We start from the raw sequence: 21,852 nt of genomic DNA on the forward strand, positions 1-21,852 counted from the left end.
GTAGAACTGTTAGATGTACAAGAAACAGAATATAAAAACAGAAACAGCATTTTGATGTGACAGAAAACTAATTTTTGTGTAAGGTAGATTTGAACTCAAATCTACATTTTGCATCATTTTAGACCTGTAACCTTTAAGCATGTTAAGCATGTTAACCTCTCTGATATTTCATTTTCTAGTGGACAAAACAGAAATAATAATATTAAGATCTGCCATGATGGCATGGAGGATTGTTAAATCCCTGAATGCAACATACATCATGCTTGTCACATAATAGCCACTCAGGGGGTATTGTCCTCTTGAACTGGAAAGACACACAAAACCACCTACTTTGTCCCTCTTACATTGAAGATGAGCAAGTCCAGCACCTACATTTTCATTCATTTTACTTCATTGAAAGGAAAACTGTTGGAACTATGGTTCAAGAGCCTCGATGAGAATGTGTCAGTATACTCAATATTCATAGTAAGTGATTACCTACAATGTAAATTAAATATGACTCTTGAGGAAATGCGTATTGCACTATTAGATCAGGTCAATGGGAATATATATTTTTTGCTAAATGTGCATCATAAAACAACACAGTAAATTACCTTCTTTATTAACTTTGGAACTTTGCCCAAGAAACAGCCATGTTATAAAGTGTTGTATCATCATCATCACCTTTATTGCCATGTGCTAAATGTGATTCTAGGAATAAATGTCAAGGTGGAAATTATTTTTATTGCATAAGTCATGGCCAGGAAGTCATGTGTCATACAGACTCGCCTGTAGTTTTATCTGAGGAAAGTGAAACACATTTCCCCCTTAATCAAGCTGAGGAGGTTTCATTGATAAATGTAGGTAATGTTAAGAGTCAACAGTTTCTCTGTGTCCTGTCACTTACCAGGACCACAGCCCAGGGGGGAATTCTCACCCAGAGCAATTTTCTACTGACCTACGTACAGGGATTAAATCACCGATGTGGACCCTCAAGCTCCTCTCTTCTCTGAACCCTTGGAGGGCCAGGTGCTTATTCCCTATGATCTTTGCCCCTCTCTGAAGCATTTTTAATCTACTTCAGAGATGCTTAAGAAATTTACTTGGGTGCAGGAGTAAATTAATAGTTTAATTTATCGATGTTAGCCTGGATTTGCTACTAAATTATTCATAGACTGAATTAATTAATTAATATTCTTTGAGAAGCATTGTCTCTATTGTTACATTTATTACATAAAATTTAATGTTCATAATTATATGATTATCAAGTTGAACCTTTACAATTATAACTCAGAAAAAAATAAACCTTTTCTTCAATATAGTCAAACCAACTTTCTGGGATTCCCCAAATATGGTATGTTCTTTCATAACTTTGTGCCATTGCATGTGCTGATTCCTTTCTTTCCACCTTTGACCTCATAGATTCTTACTGGTTGTTCATATCTAGGGTCAAGCACTGTTTCCCTCTCAAGCTTATTATTTATTCATTAAAAGCAATAGTTAAGTGACAACACAGTGCTGGGCAGTGGGGATAGTCCAATGTGGGACATATCTGAGAGAACAGTCACAGCATGCTGTGTATTAATGGGCACACATAATAGGAAGATTGAACACGGCCAGAGGGCAGGATGTGGAGGTCAATGACTGTGCCCCTGAGAAGGTGACCTATGAGCTGGGTCAAGAACAAGTGAACTGGGAGAATGGCAGGCTTGTTTTCATTAGAAACCAAAAAGCCAAACTGAATCCAAGGGAGGTTTATTTGAAAGAATCAGAGGAATCTCATGGAATCCAATAATATGAAGTGGTTTGAAGGGGTGGGTTAGGCAACCAGAGTTTTATCCCTCAAATCCCCTCCACCAGCTTTTCTCAATGGTCCCTAACCCAATTCTTGCCCCTCAGAATGTAGCACCCAGTAGGACAGAGCATCTAATTGTTGCTGTTCAGCCAAATCCATGATTAATTTCAGCATAACAGGCTGTAAGAACTTTTGCCAATAGAGGTATTTACTGTATTTATTTATTTACTTTAAATATATTTTTATTTATTTCAGAGAGGAAGGGAGACGGAGAGAGAGAGAAACATCAATGATGAGAGAGAATCATTGGTTGGCTGCCTTCTTCATACCCCCTACTGGGGATCCAGTCCTCAACCCAGGCCTATGCCCTGACAGGAATCAAACCATGAACTCCTAGTTCAAAGGTTGACGCTGAACCACTGAGCCAGCTGGGCTGTCTTTATTTATTTTTAATAAGGACACTTGAACTCTAATATGTTCCTTTCCTTGGAGACTCTAGATAACAAGGAGTAACCAACTTCAGACAGCTTTACTTTTCATTGTAAGACTCTAAAACTTTGCCCCGGGGAAGCCCACAGCTTGAGTTTTAGGGGATAGTTTATCAATGATGGTGGTTGAACCAGCTGCTTTTCTTCCTCTCCTTATTGACTACTGACTTCACCTGGACATGGCACTTTCCTCTGCCCTGCTGGGACCCCACAGCTAATTCCACATATTCCCCAAAGGTCTGTGCCTTGCCAACGCACTCCCACTTTATGGCTAAGCCTAGAATCATTTTTGTTGGCAGGCTAATTGCAGTGGATTTATAATAAGGAACTTGGGGAATCTCTTGGAATCTAACCTCAGGACTGTCTTCCTGAGAAATAGGGGAAGATTACAGGCTCTCTCTGTGTCTGTTTCGTTCTCTCAGACTCTCTCTTTCTCTGTCTGTAAACCAACTTTGCTTCAAGAATGATGTTCCCCCATAGTAAGTGCCTGTGCAGGACTTTGACATGCCCTGGTCCTAATTCTGTACTCTGGGTCTAGTGTTTATAATTCTGGGAGAGAGCCCAGTCATATTCACTGGGACTTTGGGAAGATATGTCTAAATATCCCCCCAAATATGCCATCCACACTATGCCAGGGAATGGGTACAGCAATCATAAACTGGAAGAGGCACCTATAGGGAACTTCAAGTGGTTCGGCATGGCTGAGTGTAGCATTTAGGGTGGGATATTATGAGGGATGACATAAAGAAGCAAACGAGGATGGAATTGTGAAAGGCCTTGATGCCACCATAAGGAGTCAAGGCTATAAGAAGCCACACTCTCTCCTCTTCAGGCCCTTACACATGGTACACCTTCTACCTGGAGGGGACACCATTCCTCCCCTCCTTTATTCACTAACTATTTGCCTTCAGCTTAGATGTACATCCTCTGAAATCCTTCCCTGACCTCCCAAACCTGGGTTGGTTGTGTGTTTCCCTAGCACTGCGTGTTTGCTCTGAGCAGTGTTCATATTCCTCTCTGTATTCTGATTGTCTCTTCACTTTTATATCTCTTTCACTAGAATATAAACAGCCACCTTGTCTGAATGTTTGTTGTTGTTTTTTTGTCCATAGCACAGTGCCTGATAACCTTAGACATTCAGTAAATATCTGTTTAAGGAATGAATAAATCAACAAATGAGATGATGTGAAATCCAGCTGCAGCAGTACTAACCCTTTTCTTTTTTGAAGGTTAAATCTGATTTTTGCTTCTCAGGTAGATCAGCTGGCACTCCCTTGGCCCCTGGTTGGTGAGGAATGAAAGCCTTCCTGAAGGTTCTCTGCTCTCCACCCCAAGACTTCATGAAAATTCTCTCCAGACACCTCTCTCCTCCTTGTTCCCTATCCTCTTCCTACATGACCAATCTAGATTACTTTCCATATGTGAGTCTATATTCTGTCATCTTAATCCTTTCCCTTCTTCACTCATTTCTTCCTGATTTCCTTCCTTGACCTGCTGAAACATTCCTCCACTCAACATCTGCTCATCATTGAATCATCTGTCAGGATTTACACATTCCTGTCCCAAACTGGCCTTCCACCAGCACATCATGTCCTCCTCTCTATATCAGACACATTTATATGGATGTAGCAATTCACATCCCTAACTCTCACAAGTAGCAAGAAGAGGCAATCTATAGCCCTAACCGGTTTGGCTCAGTGGATAGAGCGTCGGCCTGCGTACTCAAGGGTCCCAGGTTCGATTCCGGTCAAGGGCATGTACCTTGATTGCGGGCACATCCCCAGTAGGGAGTGTGCAGGAGGCAGCTGATCAATGTTTCTCTCTCATCGATGTTTCTAACTCTCTATCCCTCTCCCTTCCTCTCTGTAAAAAATCAATAAAATATATTAAAATAAAAATAAAAATCATCACTCTCCCCTTAAAAAAAAGAAGAGGCCATCTATAATTATAGATTATGATATACCTGCTATATTGACTTATTTCACTGATGACTCTGGTGCTTCAAATCCATATTGTAGAACAGTGGTCAGATACATGTGTATTGTGCATGTGTTCTGTCATTCAGTGTTAGAGTGCCCCAGGGCTCGGACCTTGGGCCACTTCCCTTCTATATATTCTTACTCCACTGTTAAAATCATCCCATTTTAAGACTTAAAAACCATCTATGCACTGATGGCTCCCAAATTTATATCTCCAACCCACATATTTTCCTTAAACTCCAGGCTCATATATTCAACATCTCTACTTGGATGTCAAATAGACATCTTAAATATACAACAGGTTTCAAACTGAACTTCTTTTTTAAAAAAATTTTAAAATATATTTTATTGATTTTTTACAGAGAGGAAGAGAGAGGGATAGAGTTAGAAACATTGATAAGAGAGAAACATCAATCAGCTGCCTCCTGAACACCCCCTACTGGAGATGTGCGCGCAACCAAGGTACATGCCCTTGACTGGAATCGAACCTGGGACCCTTCAGTCTGCAGGCCGATGCTCTATCCACTGAACTAAACCAGTCAGGGCCCAAACTGAACTTCTGATCTTCCCCAAAGCAGGCTTCACCCACAGCCCTCATCTTAAGAGATATCAACTTGGCAGCTTCATCCTTCGAGTTGCTAAGTCCAAAAGACTTGAAGTCATTCTGAACTCTTTTTCTCATACTTCATAGAACTTCCATCATTAAATCCTGTTGGTTCTACTTCCAAATATACCCAGAATAACTTCTGTCCACTTCCACCGCTACTACCCTGGCTGGAGCCACATTCTCTCTTGCCTGGAACACTCTAATAGCGTCCTAACAGGTCTCCATGCTTCTACCCTTATTCCCCTACAATCTAATTGAACAGAGACTCTTCCCTTTATCCAAGGCTCTTTTGATGCACACTCTTTAATGGCTTCCCCATTTCACTCATAGTAAAAACCAAAGTTTTGCATTGACCCAAATAATCCCACATGATTTGCTCCCCACCTCAATCCTTACCTCTTTGACTTTATCTGCTTCTGGTAATCCCATGCCCCTCCCACTTACTTCACTGCTGCAAGCAGTCCTCTTGCTGTTCTTTGAACATGCTGAGCACCTCAGGATTTTTAACTCTAGCTGTTCTCTCTGCCTGCAGTGTGCTTCTCCAGATTCACTTGGAAGCTCTCCCGCCTCTTTCATCTTTGTTCAAATATCACCTTCTCAGTGAGACTCACTTTAACTGCTCTATTTATACTGCAACCCATCATCACCACCCTAGCCCTCTTCACGTTTAATCCCCTTACTTCACTCTACTTTTTCTTCTTTTCCCATAGCACTTATTTCCTTCTAATACTTGTATATGATATAGTACAGTTAAGTCTCTAATTCTAGCTTCCTGTCTGCCTTCTTTGTAGATATAAGTTCTTAAGAAGGCAAAAATCTTTGTCTGTTTTGTTCACTGTTTTATCCAAGCTCTCAGCAGTATGCTTGGCAAATAGTGCTTGGTAAACATTGCCAAAAAGTGAACAAATGAAGAAATAAACAAATATCTCCTGTCTGCCTTTACATTTCTTTCCATATCAGTGGTATCATCCCCAAATTGTGAGCCCCAAAAGGGTAGGAAGCATTTCTGTCTTTTCTTAGCAGAGTCGAATTTTTGACCTGAATATCTGCAAACTATAATCTTGTGGTTGTGATTCTCCTTATAAGAATATCACTCACTCACGAGAATGTGATTTGACTCTGACTAATCACAAGATTGGAGTGGGCTGAGAGCATTGTGAAAAAGACTCTGTTATTTGCCTCAGAGCCAAATGGTAACATGCTAGGACTTTGTGGGAAAAGAAATTCAAAACAAGTTAGTGTAGAGAAAAATTTAAGGATTAAATTTTCATTTTCAGATGTAGAACTTGTCAAAGATATTGATTTAATATTCTGCAACAGAGCTATAAAATTGTTTTATGCCTTTAAAAATCTACTTGTGGTCTCACGTCTCATGTTGTCCTAGGAGTGTGGAGGCCGTCCATCAGGCTCTTTTATGAGTCACCCATGCCCTTTCCTGTGGTATCAGACTTTGCAGTGATTTCTTAATGGATTAATCCAACTGACAAATCATCAGATGTTCTTCAATTATGAAATGGGTACTCTTTGAATTAATAACAGACCATATTCTTATATACTTAGATGCACATGAAATATTTTATTACATGACTTAACATTCCTTCTCTAAATAGGAAAGGAGTATAAAGCAGCCTTCTAGGAACTTCTCAAGTTATGAGCCTTTGACTTTTGAATGTCACTTCAACCCACCCCTTGATTCAATCTGCTACACAGTCAAGCCCTTCCTCTATCTTTTTTCTCAGTCTTACCCTGTTATCTCTGTCACTTGTTTCTTTCCTTGTCCCTTTTGCCATTAATCACATTTACAGATCAGTTCATGTCAAGACCAAGAGCAGGGAGGCAGCGGAGTGGATCAAATGTAAGCTTGATATCAGTCCAGATGGATTAGATCCCTGGCTCTGTCACTTACTTTCTGCATGGCCTTGAGGATGTGACTTAACCTCTGTGAGCAGCAGAAATCCTTATATTTGTGAAATTGGTTTAATAATATCTACTTCACAAATGAGAATTCAATGAGGTAGTATATATAAAGTATTTGTTTCTTTTCTGCTTTAAAATAGGGCTAGTAAATATATAGTCTTTCTATTGGATTTGTTAATGTCTGAGGGCAGCTTTTTTGTATGCCTAGTAATACAGTTTTACTGGTATTATAATTAATAATCAATTTATTAAAGACAAATCTTGAAGTTTCTTAAGACTTTAAGTTCAATTTTTTAATCTTGTTATTGTGTTTAGTAATGTAGCTAATGTGTATAAAGATAAGTACTCACTTTCACTATCTCTTTGATTAATATTTAGTTGAATCAGATGTTTAAAATATTGAATTATCCTTAAACATTTAATAGTATATACAATCATAAGTAGTATTTTAATCAACACTTTATAATGGTGATTTTAATATAACAAATTCTTTTAAATAATCCAAAGCTATTATGCAGATTATAAATCCAACAAGGTATTTTTAAGTATATAAGTATCTGTTATTAATATTATAAAGCAAATAATTGAATGTATTAAATAATATTCTCATACACTTTTCAAACAACTTAAAAACAGAAAAAAACCCCATATCCAAAACAGTAGGATGATTACAAAGCATACCACAGTGTAATTAAAAGTCTCAATATTGTATTCATTATTATCATGTCTATACATATTTATTATATATCCTCCTCCCAGAAGTGGCTCATTTGCTCTCAAACTAAAGGGAAGATAATTACTATTTCAAGTCCATAGACCCTAAAGTTATAAATATTGATCATTATCAGTGATTATAGATTAAGACAAAGGACTTTTGTACTGACTCCAGGAGGTTTCTACCCAAATTCCAAGTTATCAAATGAAACACTTTCTTCAGTTTTACAAACTATTGATTTCACACTATTCCTGCAGGATTTCAGAAGATTTAGTATGCTCTTCCCACGGTCTCCCTTCACAATGGAATCACAATGAGTCTCCATGTTGCTTAACTTTTGGATATGGGCTTTTAAAAATGCTTCTGAGATCAAAACCCATCTGTTCACTGATGGTGAGATTCTGTGTCTTCTTTATTTTTTATTTTTTGTCATCTGTGTTAAGTCAACCATTCTGTTGGTTTATTACCAAGTTCCAATCCGATTCCCAGCTTCTGCTTTCCTTTCCCCTCAACTTAGTGTTACTGGATCACTTTCTATAAGTGCAAGCATTCTCTAAATTTCCAAGGCAAGAAGAATTAAGCCAGTTCTTGAACATCATTCTGGGATTCACTATCACATCACCATTAGGGTTAGGCTTGTCCTGACATAGACTACAAGTCTGGTCTCTGGTCTTGGTCTCTTATTGGTGTCAAGAAACACAGGTGAATGGCTTGTCAGCACACAAACACACTTGTCTTTCTGGAACAACACTGCTTGGGGAAATTCACAGAGGGGAACAGTAGCAGACGTGAGGTTCCCCATTGTCCATTATAATTTGGAACAGCACAGAGAAATATGGAGAGGTTGGGTGCAGATGCAGATAGGAGAACCCTGTCCCTTGGGTTGTGGGGATTTTGAACTGCAGGATTGAGAAAGAGTCAGCCCCACCTTTTGTGGCTGTGCAGAATGAAGTAGCAGAACATCCAGTTCAGAGCAGTGTCAAAGCTTAGGCCATCCATGCTGATTTATTGTCTGTTACCCTAGACAAAATAAGACAATAACCTTGGAAACCAGGGAGATATGCCCCTCACTACGTGACCACGGCAAAGTTACTGAATCACCTAAACTTGCATTTCTGTACTGTTGAGACAAACCACCAACTCATTAGTCATTATGAGGATTAAATGAACAGAACAGTACACATCAAGCCCCTAGTACAGTGCCCGGCCAAAGACACACACACACACATACCACATATTCAGTAAATAAAAAGTTGTCTAGTTTCTTTTTTCAACAAGGAACAACAGACACACATAGAACTAGAATCAGGTCTAGCAGTATAAAAAAAGATGTTTTGCTTCCTTCCTAACCCAACTTCTTGTAAGAATTATCTGCACTTATATTTTCACCTTTTCACCTCCCAAATTCTGTCTGTGGTGGATGGACAGAGATTGCTGTCTCTGTATCTTTTCCCCTACCCCACCGTGTGACAGCAGCATGGCTGGGGTGACACAGACTCATCCTCCTTGCCACACTGGCTGTTTTAGGATGACCACGTGATCCAACAGAGGGAGGTTCAGAAGTGTGGTTTGAAGACTGGGGGTAGTGCTTTGTGGGGTGTGGTTCCTGGGACTACAAATGTTATGCTGCTGTGAGGACAGCCAGCCTGAAGGTAAAACTTTCCCCCAGCTTTATTGAGTTATAACTGACAAATAAAAATAGTATAATTTAAGGTATAAAACATGATGTTTTCATATAACTATACATTGCGAAATGATTACCATAATCAAACTAATTAACACACCCATCATCCACATAGTTACCGTGTGTGTGTGTGTGTGTGTGTGTGTGTGTGTGTGTGTGTGTATTGAGAACACCCTCAGCATACTTCAAGTGTACAACACAGTATAATTCACTATGGCCAGCATCTATAATAATAAAAGTGTAATATGCAAATCGACCGAACGACTGAACAGCACAATGACCATCTGGATGACCTTCCAGACGACCACTCTATGACACCCACTGGTGCCAGGCCAGCCAAGGCGGGTGTGATGTGATTGGTCAGGGGCCCAGCCATCACCCCATGATTGCCCTGCAGAGGGAGGTCCAGGCCACCGGCCGGTGGGGTGAACAACTGGGGGGGCTCCATGATCACTCCAAAGAGGGAGGCCCAGGCCACCAACCCGGTGGGCTGCAGCAGGTGGGCGGGACCTCCCTTTGTGGTGTGCCATCAATCACCCCAAAGATGGGGCCTCTCTCTGTGGGGCAATCCATCGAGGAGCCCCGGCTGGGTGGGCAGGTCCTACATCTTTGGGGTGATTGATGGCGGAGCCCCGCAATCAATTGCCCCAAAGAGGGAGGCCCAGGCTACCCAGTGGTGGTGCTGAGGCGGGTGGGCAGGGCCTCTCTCTGAGGAGGTGATCCATTGTGGAGCCCCAGCCAGGTGGGCAGGGCCTACCTCTTTGAGGTGATTGATCACGGGGCTCCTAGGCTGTGAGAGGGCACAGGCTGGGCTGAGGGAGGCCCCCCTCCCCAGTGCACAAATTTCATGCACTGGGCCTCTGATATTGTATATTAGATCCTCAGAACTTTTTCACACATATAAATGAGATCATGCAGTACTTGCTGTTCTGTGTCTGGCTTATTTTATTTAGCATAATGTTCTCAAGTTTCACCCACAATGCCACAAATGGTAAGATTTGGGTTTTTAAAGGCTTAACAATATTCTATTATATATACATATACTACATTTTCTTCATTCATTCATAGATTATTCCTATGTATAGCTATTGTGAATTATGCTGTAATGAACATGAGAGTGCTGATATGTCTTTGAGATACTGATTTCATTCCTTCAGATATGTACCTAGAAGTGTATTGCTAGATTATGTGCTAGCTCTATTGTTAAATTTTTAAATAAATTGCATACTATTTTCCATTATGACTATGCCAATTTACATTGCCGCCAAGGGTTCCTTTTTCTCCACATTTTTGCCAACACTTGTCTTTTGTCTTTATTATAAACTTTTTAAAATATATATATTTTATTGATTTTTTTACAGAGAGGAAGAGAGAGGGATAGAGAGTTAGAAACATCGATGAGAGAGAAACATCGATCAGCTGCCTCCTGCACACTCCACACTGGGGATGTGCCTGCAACCAAGGTACATGCCCTTGACCAGAATCCAACCCGGGACCCTCGAGTCCACAGCCTGATGCTTTATCCACTGAGCCAAACCGGTTAGGGCTGTTATAAACTTTTAAATTTTATTTTAGTTTTATAATTTTTTTTATTTTATAGGTAGCTTTTTTCTACCTGTAACCAAAAGCATTTTAACTTACCAATATTTCTACCCACTTCAAATAGAATTCAACTCTTGTCACTCCACCAATACTGCTACTGTACAGAGCATCCAATGGGCCGCATGGTGAAGAATTCAGCAAATAGTTTTCCTGCTCCTCCATCTCAGCCTTTGAAGGTTAAGTTTTTCATCAGATATGCAAGTGTGCTCAAGGATATTCATTGTGCACTGGGAATAATGGTAACGTGTTGGAAATAATGTACTGATATACCAAATACTGAAAACAATCTATTGGTGTACCCAATTTAATTTAATTTATTTTTATTTCAAATATACGTTTTTCAAATGTATACTTTATACATTATTAAATTATTTTCTTTATATAATATTTCTATTTATTTCAAATGTATTTATTTAATTTATTATTATTTGTATTTTAAAATTTTATTTATTTGACATAAGCATTTACTTAATTACTAAGTTAGTCATAATAAATAATCTATTTATTTCATAGGAAGCAGCCAATGTAAGAGTGAAGCAATCTACATGTAATAATATGGGATGGTTGTGAAGATATATATGAAGTGAAAACAGCAACAACGAAAGCAGTGTGAATTTGTATGCTAGCATTTTAATTTCAAAAGACGTTATTAGTGCTTGTGTATGTAGCTTTGAAAGGATTCATAAGAATCTGCTTGGTTGCTTCTGAGAAAAGGACCTAGATGGTGGGTGGTGGTGACAGGATATGAAGAAAATTAGCTTCTCATTGCATAATGTTTTTTAACATTTGTTTGTTTGTTTTTTTATGTTTTTAACTTTTAAATTTGCATTGTGGTTACATATTTATTATCAAAAAATAAACCAGATATAGGTCCAGAGACATAGAAGCATGGAATAGACTGATGAATCTCAGAGGGAAGGCAAAGGGGTTGAGGGTGGGATTAACCAAAGAACTCACATGCATTTATGTATAACCCATGGACACAGACAATAGTGTGTTGTGGGCCTCAGGGAGGGATGGGTTGGGGGTGAAGGGGGTCAATTAGGTAAAATATGGGGCATCTGTAATTGTTTCAAAAATAAAGATAGCCGAAACCGGTTTGGCTCAGTGGATAGAGCATCGGCCTGCGGACTGAGGGGTCCCAGGTTCGATTCCGGTCAAGGGCATGTGCCTGGGTTGCGGGCACATCCCCAGTGGGAGATGTGCAGGAGGCAGCTGGTCGATGTTTCTCTCTCATCGATGTTTCTAGCTCTCTATCTCTCTCCCTTCCTCTCTGTAAAAAATCAATAAAATATATTAAAAAAAAAAACACAAAAAAAACAAAAATAAAGATAAATTAAAATATAAAATAAAATAAAATAAATAAACTAAATAAATTTAAGTTATTTTTAAAGTAAAAATACTTTAAAATTCTGCAACCTAATTTGTTGCAGAATATTACTGTTTATTAAAATTTCATCTTAAAATCTTCCATATGGTGTCTTTCATACTCATGGTTTTAAGAACAATTAAATGCTGATAAATCTCACATATTTACATCTTCTCTTTCTTTAAACTTGAGATTTAATTGAAATATACTGTGTATTATTTGGGGTATACAACACAATAATTTAATATATGTATGTATAGCAAAATGATCATCATAGTAAGTTTAGTTAACATCTGTTACCACACATAGTTACTGTATTTTCTCTTTTGAGTTTCAGACTCATTTACCTCAAGGCCTCCTTGTATATCTCACAGACATTTCAAAAATTGACAAAACTAAACAATTCTTCCTCTTACCCTTTTCTTAGAAAACTGCTACTCTCCCAGTCTTTCCCCTTCTCAGTAAATGCTGTCACCTACACCCCTTATGCTCAAGGAAGCTATCTGGGAATTATTCTGGACACTTCCCTCTCTCTTAAACTCTATATCTAATTAATTATGGAGTCCCATGGACTATCTCATATGTATATCTTATTCTTGTCTCTGACTCTCCAGTGAGACCAGTATAGTCCAAGCCATTAAACCTTCTTAATGCCATTTCCCTCAAAACTTCTACTAAAACCATTTAGTTCAAAGTAAATCCTGCTATTATTCTAACAAGGAAGTCAAATTTTTTCTTTTAAGTCTTTTTAAATATATAATTGCATATACATGTTTGCTGTTATTTGCATATATTCTTTCTTGTTGGATTATCTCAATGACAGGAGGGATTGTATTATTTTCTTCAGGCTCCTATGCCTAAAAACTAGCAAAATGCCTGGCACATAGTATATGATTGGTTAGTTATTCTCAAATAAATAAGTTAAAGGATGGATGAACTGCCCTGGCTGGTTTGGCTCACTGGATAGAGCATCGGCCTGGGGACTGAGGGGTCCCAGATTCGATTCTGGTCAAGGGCATGTATCTTGGTTACAGGCACATCCCCAGTAGGGGGTGTGCAGGAGGCATCTGGTCGATGCTTCTCTCTCATCGATGTTTCTAACTTTCTATCGCTCTCCCTTCCTCTCTGTAAAAAACCAATAATATATATAGATATATATCTTAAAAAGAATGGATGAACTTCTACTTGGTAGCAAATGATATTCTAGACTTAGTACTTAAGGCATAAATCTGTCTTAAGGTAAACATTTGCCCATAGATTTCTAACAGGACAGATATAAAATGAGTACAAGAGAATAGTTTCATGTGCAAATAGGGTGGATATGAGCAAATATGTTTGCCACGGCAGGGAAGGGACACCACTGAGGGCACATATAGGTAAAAGGAAACGATGAAGAACAGGTTTAATTTTTCCACCTGAAAAATGAAGTGTGTGAAGTAGGTGATTTGCTATAATTATAAGATTCTGCTTCTCAATTTTCCCCAGGCCCTGTCCTACAAGGTTGCGACGGCCTTAGATCTTTCTCCTGGGGCATATCAGGAACACATGATATCCGGGTGGTAGGCCCCTCTGGGGACGGCACCTCAGTTCTGGATGAGCCCATTGTAAGGCCACAGCCATGGAGACCCCTTCTCTACCACCAGTGGCCGGGTGTCCCCGGGTGTCCCAAGCTGCCTACTGCTCAGTCCACAGTGTACCTGAGACTGTGAGAACATTTTTTCTTTCTTTTTTTTAAAATTTATTTATTGGTTAAGGTATTACAAATGTGTCCTCATCCCCCCATTAACCCCCAACCTCCACCCCCACCCCCCACTCATGCTCTCATCCCCCTGTTGTCCGTGTCCATTGGTTTGGCTTATATGCATGCATACAAGTCCTTTGGTTGATCTCTTCCCCTTACCCCCAACCTCCCCTACTTTCCCTCTGGGGATTGATAGTCTGATCGCTGTTTCTCTGTCTTTGGATCTGAGAACATTTTTTCTTGAAACAAACAGTAAACAAAACAAGAAAGCAAAATAACTGAAAAATCCTCTTTATTAAATAACAAGCGAATAATCTATATACAATCCCTGGTGTGTTGCACAGGAGTGTTCCCCCGTGTCCTGCAGAGGTTACTCCACGTGACCAAAGTGCAAGCTCAGCAGCTGGTTGAATGCCCTGTGATACTTGTGAAGCTGGCTGGGGAGACACACGGTTCGCACTGACATTCTCAGTCACTGCGCATGCAGGAGAAAATGCACCATTTTCAATTCACAAAGACTCTGAAGAAGAATTACCAGCTTCCTTTAAAATGCCCCTCTCGTGCCTTCCTACGCACCTCTCCTAACAATGAAACCAGCTGTTACTCTTCAAGATACGTGTCACTTTCTTTGCATTTGGGTCAAACTCCAACTGTGACGATCCACTGAAGAAATAGAAAAACCCTGCAAATACAGACAAGGGAAATAGTGGGATGTTTTTTCAAATAAACAAACTTGGCAACATACAAAACCTCGGAATAATAGATAAGTAGGAGTGCAAAGTGTTTTAGAATTTACTATGCACCAGGGACTATGTATTAAGCATTTTACATGTGGTGTTCCCTCCCCGCCCCCTTTTATTTCTGCAACAGTCCTTTGATGCTATCAAATGTTTCAAGGGCCTCATTGCCAACAAGATAAGTATCACTTACCAAATGCTTCAAAAACAGCATCAACCTTTGGGCCAACCCCTGGAAAGTCTTCCACTATTTGCCTGGGAAAGCCCGGATCCATTGACTGTTTCTTCTCATCAAATCTGCACCAAATAAAAGAATGCAGCTCAGCATTGCATAGAGGCCACGTTACCAAAATTCTTAAACCATGTTAAGTTTAATGTGAAATTCTAGTAAACTTTCCAAGTACTGCAAGTAAATGATAAACATGTTTAACACGGCAGAAATATGTGACTTTAGTGGTACTGTAAACTTAGCTCTTAAAAAAAATTTTTTTTTAATTCTCTTCCCCCAGAGCAGAAGCAACATCCAGAAAATGCTGTTCATTATTATATTTCTTAAGCCTGGGCAGAAAGAACCTTAATCATTTTTCTATCACAAGGACATGAAGGTATGAACAGATACATAAAGTGAGTGGAATCATTCATCTACATACAAATTTCAAGTTCCCCATCATACCTGGCTCATCTATGCCCTCCCCACCCTGCACACCAGGGTTTTCTATGTCAGTCTCTTAGAAAATGGGATTAGAACAAGAAACAAAGCACAGGAAACGCATTTGGGACTTATTGGGTAGACCCGGGTTCGTCTGCTCAGATGTCTCAGAGTCTGGGCAGATGTCTAGGAATCAGCCTCTCTATGAGTCTTGGGTTCTATGCATGAACCTAGACTGCCTCTGCTCATTGTCCTCTGAAACAGCCAGAGGCAATTAGTGGGTGAGGTTAAAGGAAACCGTTGAGAATCATATAGTAAAGTTGGTAAGACAAGACAAACACCCAACAAGACAATGACTAGATCTTTGGGACAATGGCCTGGATTCTCAGGGCTTCTTTCAAAGAAGAAAAGCCCAGTTTGGTTTGGAGTCCAGGAGGGAAACCTTCATAGAGGTGGTGGGACTTGAGCCAGGACTTGAGGACGGGTGGGGGTGGGGCAGGTGCAGGTACAGGTACAGGAGAGAAGAGGGCACTTCTGGCGGTTTGGGCAACGGCACAAAGGGAAGCTCCCTCCTATTGTCCATGGGACTCAAAACAGAAGAGCTCATGAAACGCCTGTTACCAGACACTGCTTTTTAAAGTAAGCACCTCCCCACACTTGTCTAAGGCCCCATTCTTCCTACTGAGAGGGAAGCAGAGCTGCGTGAGGCAGGGGATTTCCCTAGAGAGAAAAATATGTCCCTGATTAGGCTCCATACACAGTCATTCTGATCGCATATTACCTCCAGTATTTGTCCTCTACAAAGAAGTATGTTTTCTTCTTTTGTTTATCAAAAATGGCTGCATCTATTTTTTTTACACTTGGCGGAAAACCCAGGATGTGGATGCCTCTAGGGTAACCTGCTTGTACCTCATTTCCTCGGATGGCCCAGAACTGCTTTCCTGTTTAAAAAATAATAATTCAGAATCACATGGAGTTTATAACAGTTAAAACCTTTGGGCTTTAGAAATATGTTTCAGCACCTTTGATTTTATAGTAAAGAGGAAGCCAGAATTTTAGATTTAATCACCAGCTCAAAGTGGACATTTAACAAAAAAATTGTCCATTGAATGAATGAGCACAGATTGAATGAGGGACTATACAACTGAGCAATTTATATTACTGTGCTCATTTTTATCTTCTGTAAAATATATAATTAAAGCAATACCAGTCTCTGTCATTTCATCATTAGCTGGAGTAATAAAGTAGACAGAATTTGTCACAATAGAAAAAATTAAAGGCCTATTCAGTTTTCCTGTGAGAGGGTTTGTTTCAACAGGTTAAAAAATTATTATATAATAATCACCTTTAAAAATGAAAACAATATCCCTGCTAGTCACTTCATATGCAGCATCCATTCCTGAAGGAAGAGATGGCCAAAACGAAGAGATCAAATAAAATCCAGGTTCAAGAGTCCTTAGGGATTTGCGCCAAAAGTGCCTGGAATACATGTAAAAAGAAGTGAAAATTGAAAAACAGTCTTCTATCTTTAGCATATTTTCCTGCCCAACCCATCTGCTCCCATTCCCTCAGCTTCTAGGCTGGGTGATCGACAGAGATCAGGTATATTGCCAGTGGGAAAATATTTTTCTTTTTTCTTCAGAAAACTGCACTGGACCTCCTGCCATAGGACTACAGAGTACCTGTCTTCTGTGAAGAGAAAGTTATCCTACAATGCAAGTTAATTGGCTGACTATAAGCCTTAAATTCCTGCAATTCATGTAAAACAGTGTATATGTTATATATCATCGTTTACGTTTTCAAAAAGATAGGCAGATATGTGTGTAAGTATCTGACTTAAAAGCAACCATGACTTATAACATTTGGAACAATTAGAGGACAAAAATTAAATCATGCATGTAAGTCTTCAACAATGAACTGGACAGTTTTAGGAAAATGTGGGAATTGGAGCACCAGACCCAAATCATTTCAGTTCAGAGGAATCATTTCTGTTTATAATGTGTAAAAGTCTCTATTAAGTTTCTGTTCGTTTTCATTTTCAAGCGTTGCACATCAAAAGAAGAGATAGGAAAAGATAATTTCCTGGTCTGACCTGTCTTTAAAGAACAGGATTTCTCCCCTCAGGGTGGTGACAGCGTCCAAGGACAAAGTGGGATCACACTTGGCCGGTGTCTGAGGTCTTGCGGATTCTGTGGGCTTCACAGGGTCATCAGGGGAAGCAGGGGGAGGTCCTACAGAGAATAGACATGGGGATGCAAACATTAGGAGGAATGTGATGCTTCTGTCAGGGCATATACTTCCCAAACACTCCCAAAGGGTTTTGAGCTGACTGCAAATGCTTCCTGCAGCATTTTAAAGCTTTCCTGACGATCATCACGGGGAGGTAGGATGCCTCATTTCCCCAGCATCACTCACCATACAGGGACTGAATGCCAGTGACATCATCTTGAGAAAGGCGGAACCTGGCCAGGTCTGTGGATGAGTTGTAGACTGGGTACATCAAAGCTTCAGGTTTGTCCGAGTGTTGGAGACCCAGGGAATGGCCAAGTTCATGAGCAGCAACGAGGAATAAATTGGTCCCTATTTAGGAAATCATAAATAAGAGTTACTTATGTCTTAAATGCATGTACATTACAGATGTCAGCTGTGTATTATATTTGTTTACTTTCAGGAAGCACACAGGGCTTTTTATGCCTTGAGTTTTGGTTAATCAGTCAATTGACTGATTACACACTTAATGGCAGGCTGTTTTTTCAAGGCCTGTTAGTGACATCAGTCTTTGAGACAAAGTGTCTAGCCATGTCCAACTATTCCTCTCTCAGGAGCCTGTTAACTTTATGAGAACCAGGTCCCTTTTCTTGTACTCTGGAATAGAACAAACTTATTTTTCTTCATTTGTCAATGAAAAGTTAAGTACTGTCTTACTGGATTAACCTTTGTTGGTCACAGTCTAAATTAAATGAATCACAGTTTATTTATCTCAATTCTGAAATCCTTAAACAATCTTACTGCCATTATTTGCCATCTGAATATTGCCTGCATAATTTTTCTGCCTCATGATGATTATTTAATACATATTGGCTCCAAAAATAATAATGATAGGTGTCATAGAATTTGTAAAATTGATTTAAGACATAATATGCCCAATCATGTCTAGCATTTGTCATAAGAGATTTTGGCCGCACAAACACTTGCTGTATTCAGATTTTTTGTCTTCATGTTATAAGAATAAATTAGAATGCTGATAATTGGAAGGCTTTGGGTAATTAGGACTGAAATGCCAAGTCAGTGGACTTTACTTTTAAAGTTCTCATTTGAGACTTTGCAGGAATGTTCCTTTGAAGGAAGAAGTTGCTAATTCAATCAAACTAAGGCTTTTCTCCAGCATTAACTAACCTCACATTTGTACTCTCTACAGGGATTCTGTTTGCATTTTTATTATAAATCCCAATTAAATTTCAGGAGTATTTATTTTAGCCAATTATTTGAAACTTTGGAAGCTATACCTCAAAGTATCCTATATAATAAAAGGCTAATATGCAAAATTTTCCCTCCACCGGGAGTTCGACCAGGGTATGAGGTCTCCCGGCCAACCACCCGCAACCCCTCCCCTCAGCCAGCCCAGCCCAATTGGCCCTGATTGGGGCTGGCCGGCTGGACCCCACCGTGCACGAATTCATGCACTGGGCCACTAGTCCAGTTATAAACTGAGAAACATTTTATTTGGGGGTTGCTCCTTTCCTTCAGAATAAATCCAAAATAACCCTTCTTAACCTAGAGAGAGTAAAATGTTATTTTAACCAGCAAAACCTGAACTGAAACCTCAGTTTCTGGAATTTAATTCTCATTTCTGTTTGGAAGAGTAAAGAAGTAATTGGGGGACATTTCCCCAGTTGGATATAATCAATATCCAGGGCACATGTTAGTGCAGATTCAATGTGATACAATCTACAATTTGAATATCTGCTGTGTGATATAATGAGAAATTGTTTTTACTGATGGTTTAAGATCACACAAGAACCACATTCATCAAAGAAATACTTAATGATGCTTCCTATAATGTTCTCACGTAGACAGAAAATAAACATTTTTAGACATCTGAAAATGTTGTTAATAATGATTACAACAAAAATATATTCTGCTGGTCCTTGACCCATCAGCAAATATAAAACAACCCATTCCTTGAATGTTCTTAGTTATTAATAATTTTCCAAATATTAAAAAAATCATTCTGAGAGACATGAAACTAACCTGATGTATCCTTTGTCCATTGTTCGTCATCATCAAAGTGAGCATCTCCATTAATTCCTGGCCCGGGTGGATAGGCATGAGCCAAAACCTTTCCAGGTCCATCAAAATCGAAAAAGTCTCCATGTTCTAATAGAGAAAAAAATTTTTTTACTGGAAAGAGGGGTAACTACAATCACTTTGGAAACTTTTCCAATAAAATACCACCAAGTAAATAGATGCATTTCGTGTTTTTGTTGTTAATGTTGCTTGATTTTGTTTCTTACTTCTAACTGCAAATGTGATCATTATGTCAGCCTCTCCTTCACAGATCCTGGAGAATGTCAGTGGAGTCACCTCCTCCCAGACTTTCAGAGCTTTCTCAATGGCAGAATCAACAGCATCTCTTGGCAAATCCAGTGTGTAATTCACAATCCTGAATGAGGACAATTGAAGAAGATAATATTTTCTCCTGACATAGCCCCTTATCAAATCTCAGCATTATGTGGAAACCTCTCAGGACCCATTCGTTACCTGTAGGTGAGGTGAGTCTTCCTCCACGTTGGCATGCCGGGAAAGGTCCTGAATTCTCCGAGGTCAGGGACTCCGCACCTGGGCTTGCGCATCACCTGCAGCGTGTCTGAGTCCAGCTTCCCTGTCACCTTCAGCCCCAGGAACTTCTGCATTTCTTGGATTTTCTTAACAACAGGGCTACTGTCCTTCCTTTTAGCAAACTGTTTTGCGTCTTTTGCAAGGTTGTAGTAGTCTTCTAGGTAGTGCTATTGGAATAAAATGTGCAGTTTTTAGGTCATTCTTAGGACTTTTTAGACTTTTGGAGGACATTTGTGCAGTTGCCCACTTCATCTATTTGGAGTATTCCTCCAGTTTGCTGAAATAAGTGTCACATTCTGTTTAATTTTTTAATTACAGACTCTTCACTTCCGTTTTATCTTTTTAACTAAATAATCTCTACAGCTTAGTTTATTACCAAATTGAAATTAAGTAGAACATTTAAATATAGATCTAATCAATTTAAAGGAGAAAAAACAAACTTACTTCTTTGGACATAATTGTATATTTCAGGTATATTTATCCAGTTCCCTCAATTTTCTCTTTTGTGTGTCTCACAAGGACTTGGCTTAAGAAAAGGAAATGGACAAATCCCTGTGTCTAAACATGACACTAGCAACATAAAAATCTAGTTATTTGTACATTGGATTAAAATATCTAAAGGTTCCTTATGGGGGGGGGGGGCTGTCCAGATCAAGTCACCCCAAAATGTGTCTGTGTGATATGCAGATTATTTTGAGCTAAAGGCAATTTTAGCCTCCCACCCTGAACTTACAGAGAAACTTCTGCCTCCCACCCTTAACATCCAAGAAGAATTTGAATTAGAGGGCTTGCCCATAAAATACTACCACAGATAACCTTTTGGACCCACCTATATGTGAGGGCAACCTATTATTTACTAATCATCTCTCCTCATCCTGCAATGACCCTTTGAAACCGCCAAGGTGCATTACCTCATCCCTAGCTCAGGATGTCTCATATACCTCAATCCCATTTCTGTCTCTGAGCCTCTCCTGTAGGTGGGGTCTCTGGCTCATGTATGCAGAGTTCCCATACATCTGTATGTATGAAATTCCGTTATTTTCTCTTATTAAAAAAAAATACCCAAAGAAATTCCAAAGCAAGATACATCTCCTCCACTCTCCTTGCTATGCCGTCTGTGACCTTAGGAAAACACCTGGCCTTCGCTTCGCCCTACATGACAGGAGGTGCCCAAACAGTGTGAAACCGAGACCTCTCCCACATGCAACACTCTATAACTCTCTGTGCATGAGCTAGCCGTGCACCGTAATTCAAACCACCCTGCACGCGTTTTATGAATGGGAAGCAGAGGTGGTTTCCCCACTTGGCCCTGTGAATGAGCGTGAAGGCTGTCTCCCTTAGTTACCTGAACTAGGTCCATGCTGTCCTCCTCGTCCCTTGCAGCTCCGTTCAGCGGAAGGGCTGAGCAAACTGCCAGGCTCAGCAGCAGTAGCACAGGAAGATTCTTCATCGCTCCCGGCTGCACTCAGATCTGGGTTGTCTCAGTGCCTTGCTCTTTGCCTACCCTCTTCTAGGTCCTCCCTCTGGAGCCCCACCTTTATAGGGTGACAGTGTTTGTTTAGATCGGCCTCAGCAGCCTGACTCACTATCACTGTCATCCGGAGAGCAGCAGAACCACTTCCAAAAATCCCAAACCTAACGTAGGACGTTACAAGCTACTTTACTAATTTCTCTCAACCTTTCCCAATTTGCAAGTCAAAATAATGATTAATCTCCAGGAAATGCTTCCTGTATTACGAAAGAAAAAACTG

General features: G+C 39.7%; 1 protein-coding gene across 1 annotated transcript; it reads right to left on the reverse strand.

Annotated features, from left to right (window-relative positions):
- Positions 1-14,151: 14,151 nt before the first annotated feature.
- Positions 14,152-21,629, reverse strand: LOC102427039 (stromelysin-1). Its single transcript, XM_006094672.3, has 10 exons — positions 21,447-21,629; positions 20,024-20,268; positions 19,777-19,925; positions 19,514-19,639; positions 17,678-17,842; positions 17,355-17,493; positions 16,608-16,741; positions 16,044-16,203; positions 14,807-14,910; positions 14,152-14,558 (listed from the first exon to the last, which is right to left on the reverse strand). The coding sequence occupies exons 1-10, from the start codon at positions 21,549-21,551 to the stop codon at positions 14,458-14,460; spliced, it is 1,428 nt and encodes a 475-aa protein (XP_006094734.1). The 5' UTR covers positions 21,552-21,629; the 3' UTR covers positions 14,152-14,457.
- Positions 21,630-21,852: the final 223 nt, after the last annotated feature.

This window comes from Myotis lucifugus, unplaced genomic scaffold, assembly GCF_000147115.1.
Source record: "Myotis lucifugus unplaced genomic scaffold, Myoluc2.0 scaffold_139, whole genome shotgun sequence".
NCBI lineage: Eukaryota > Metazoa > Chordata > Mammalia > Chiroptera > Vespertilionidae > Myotis > Myotis lucifugus.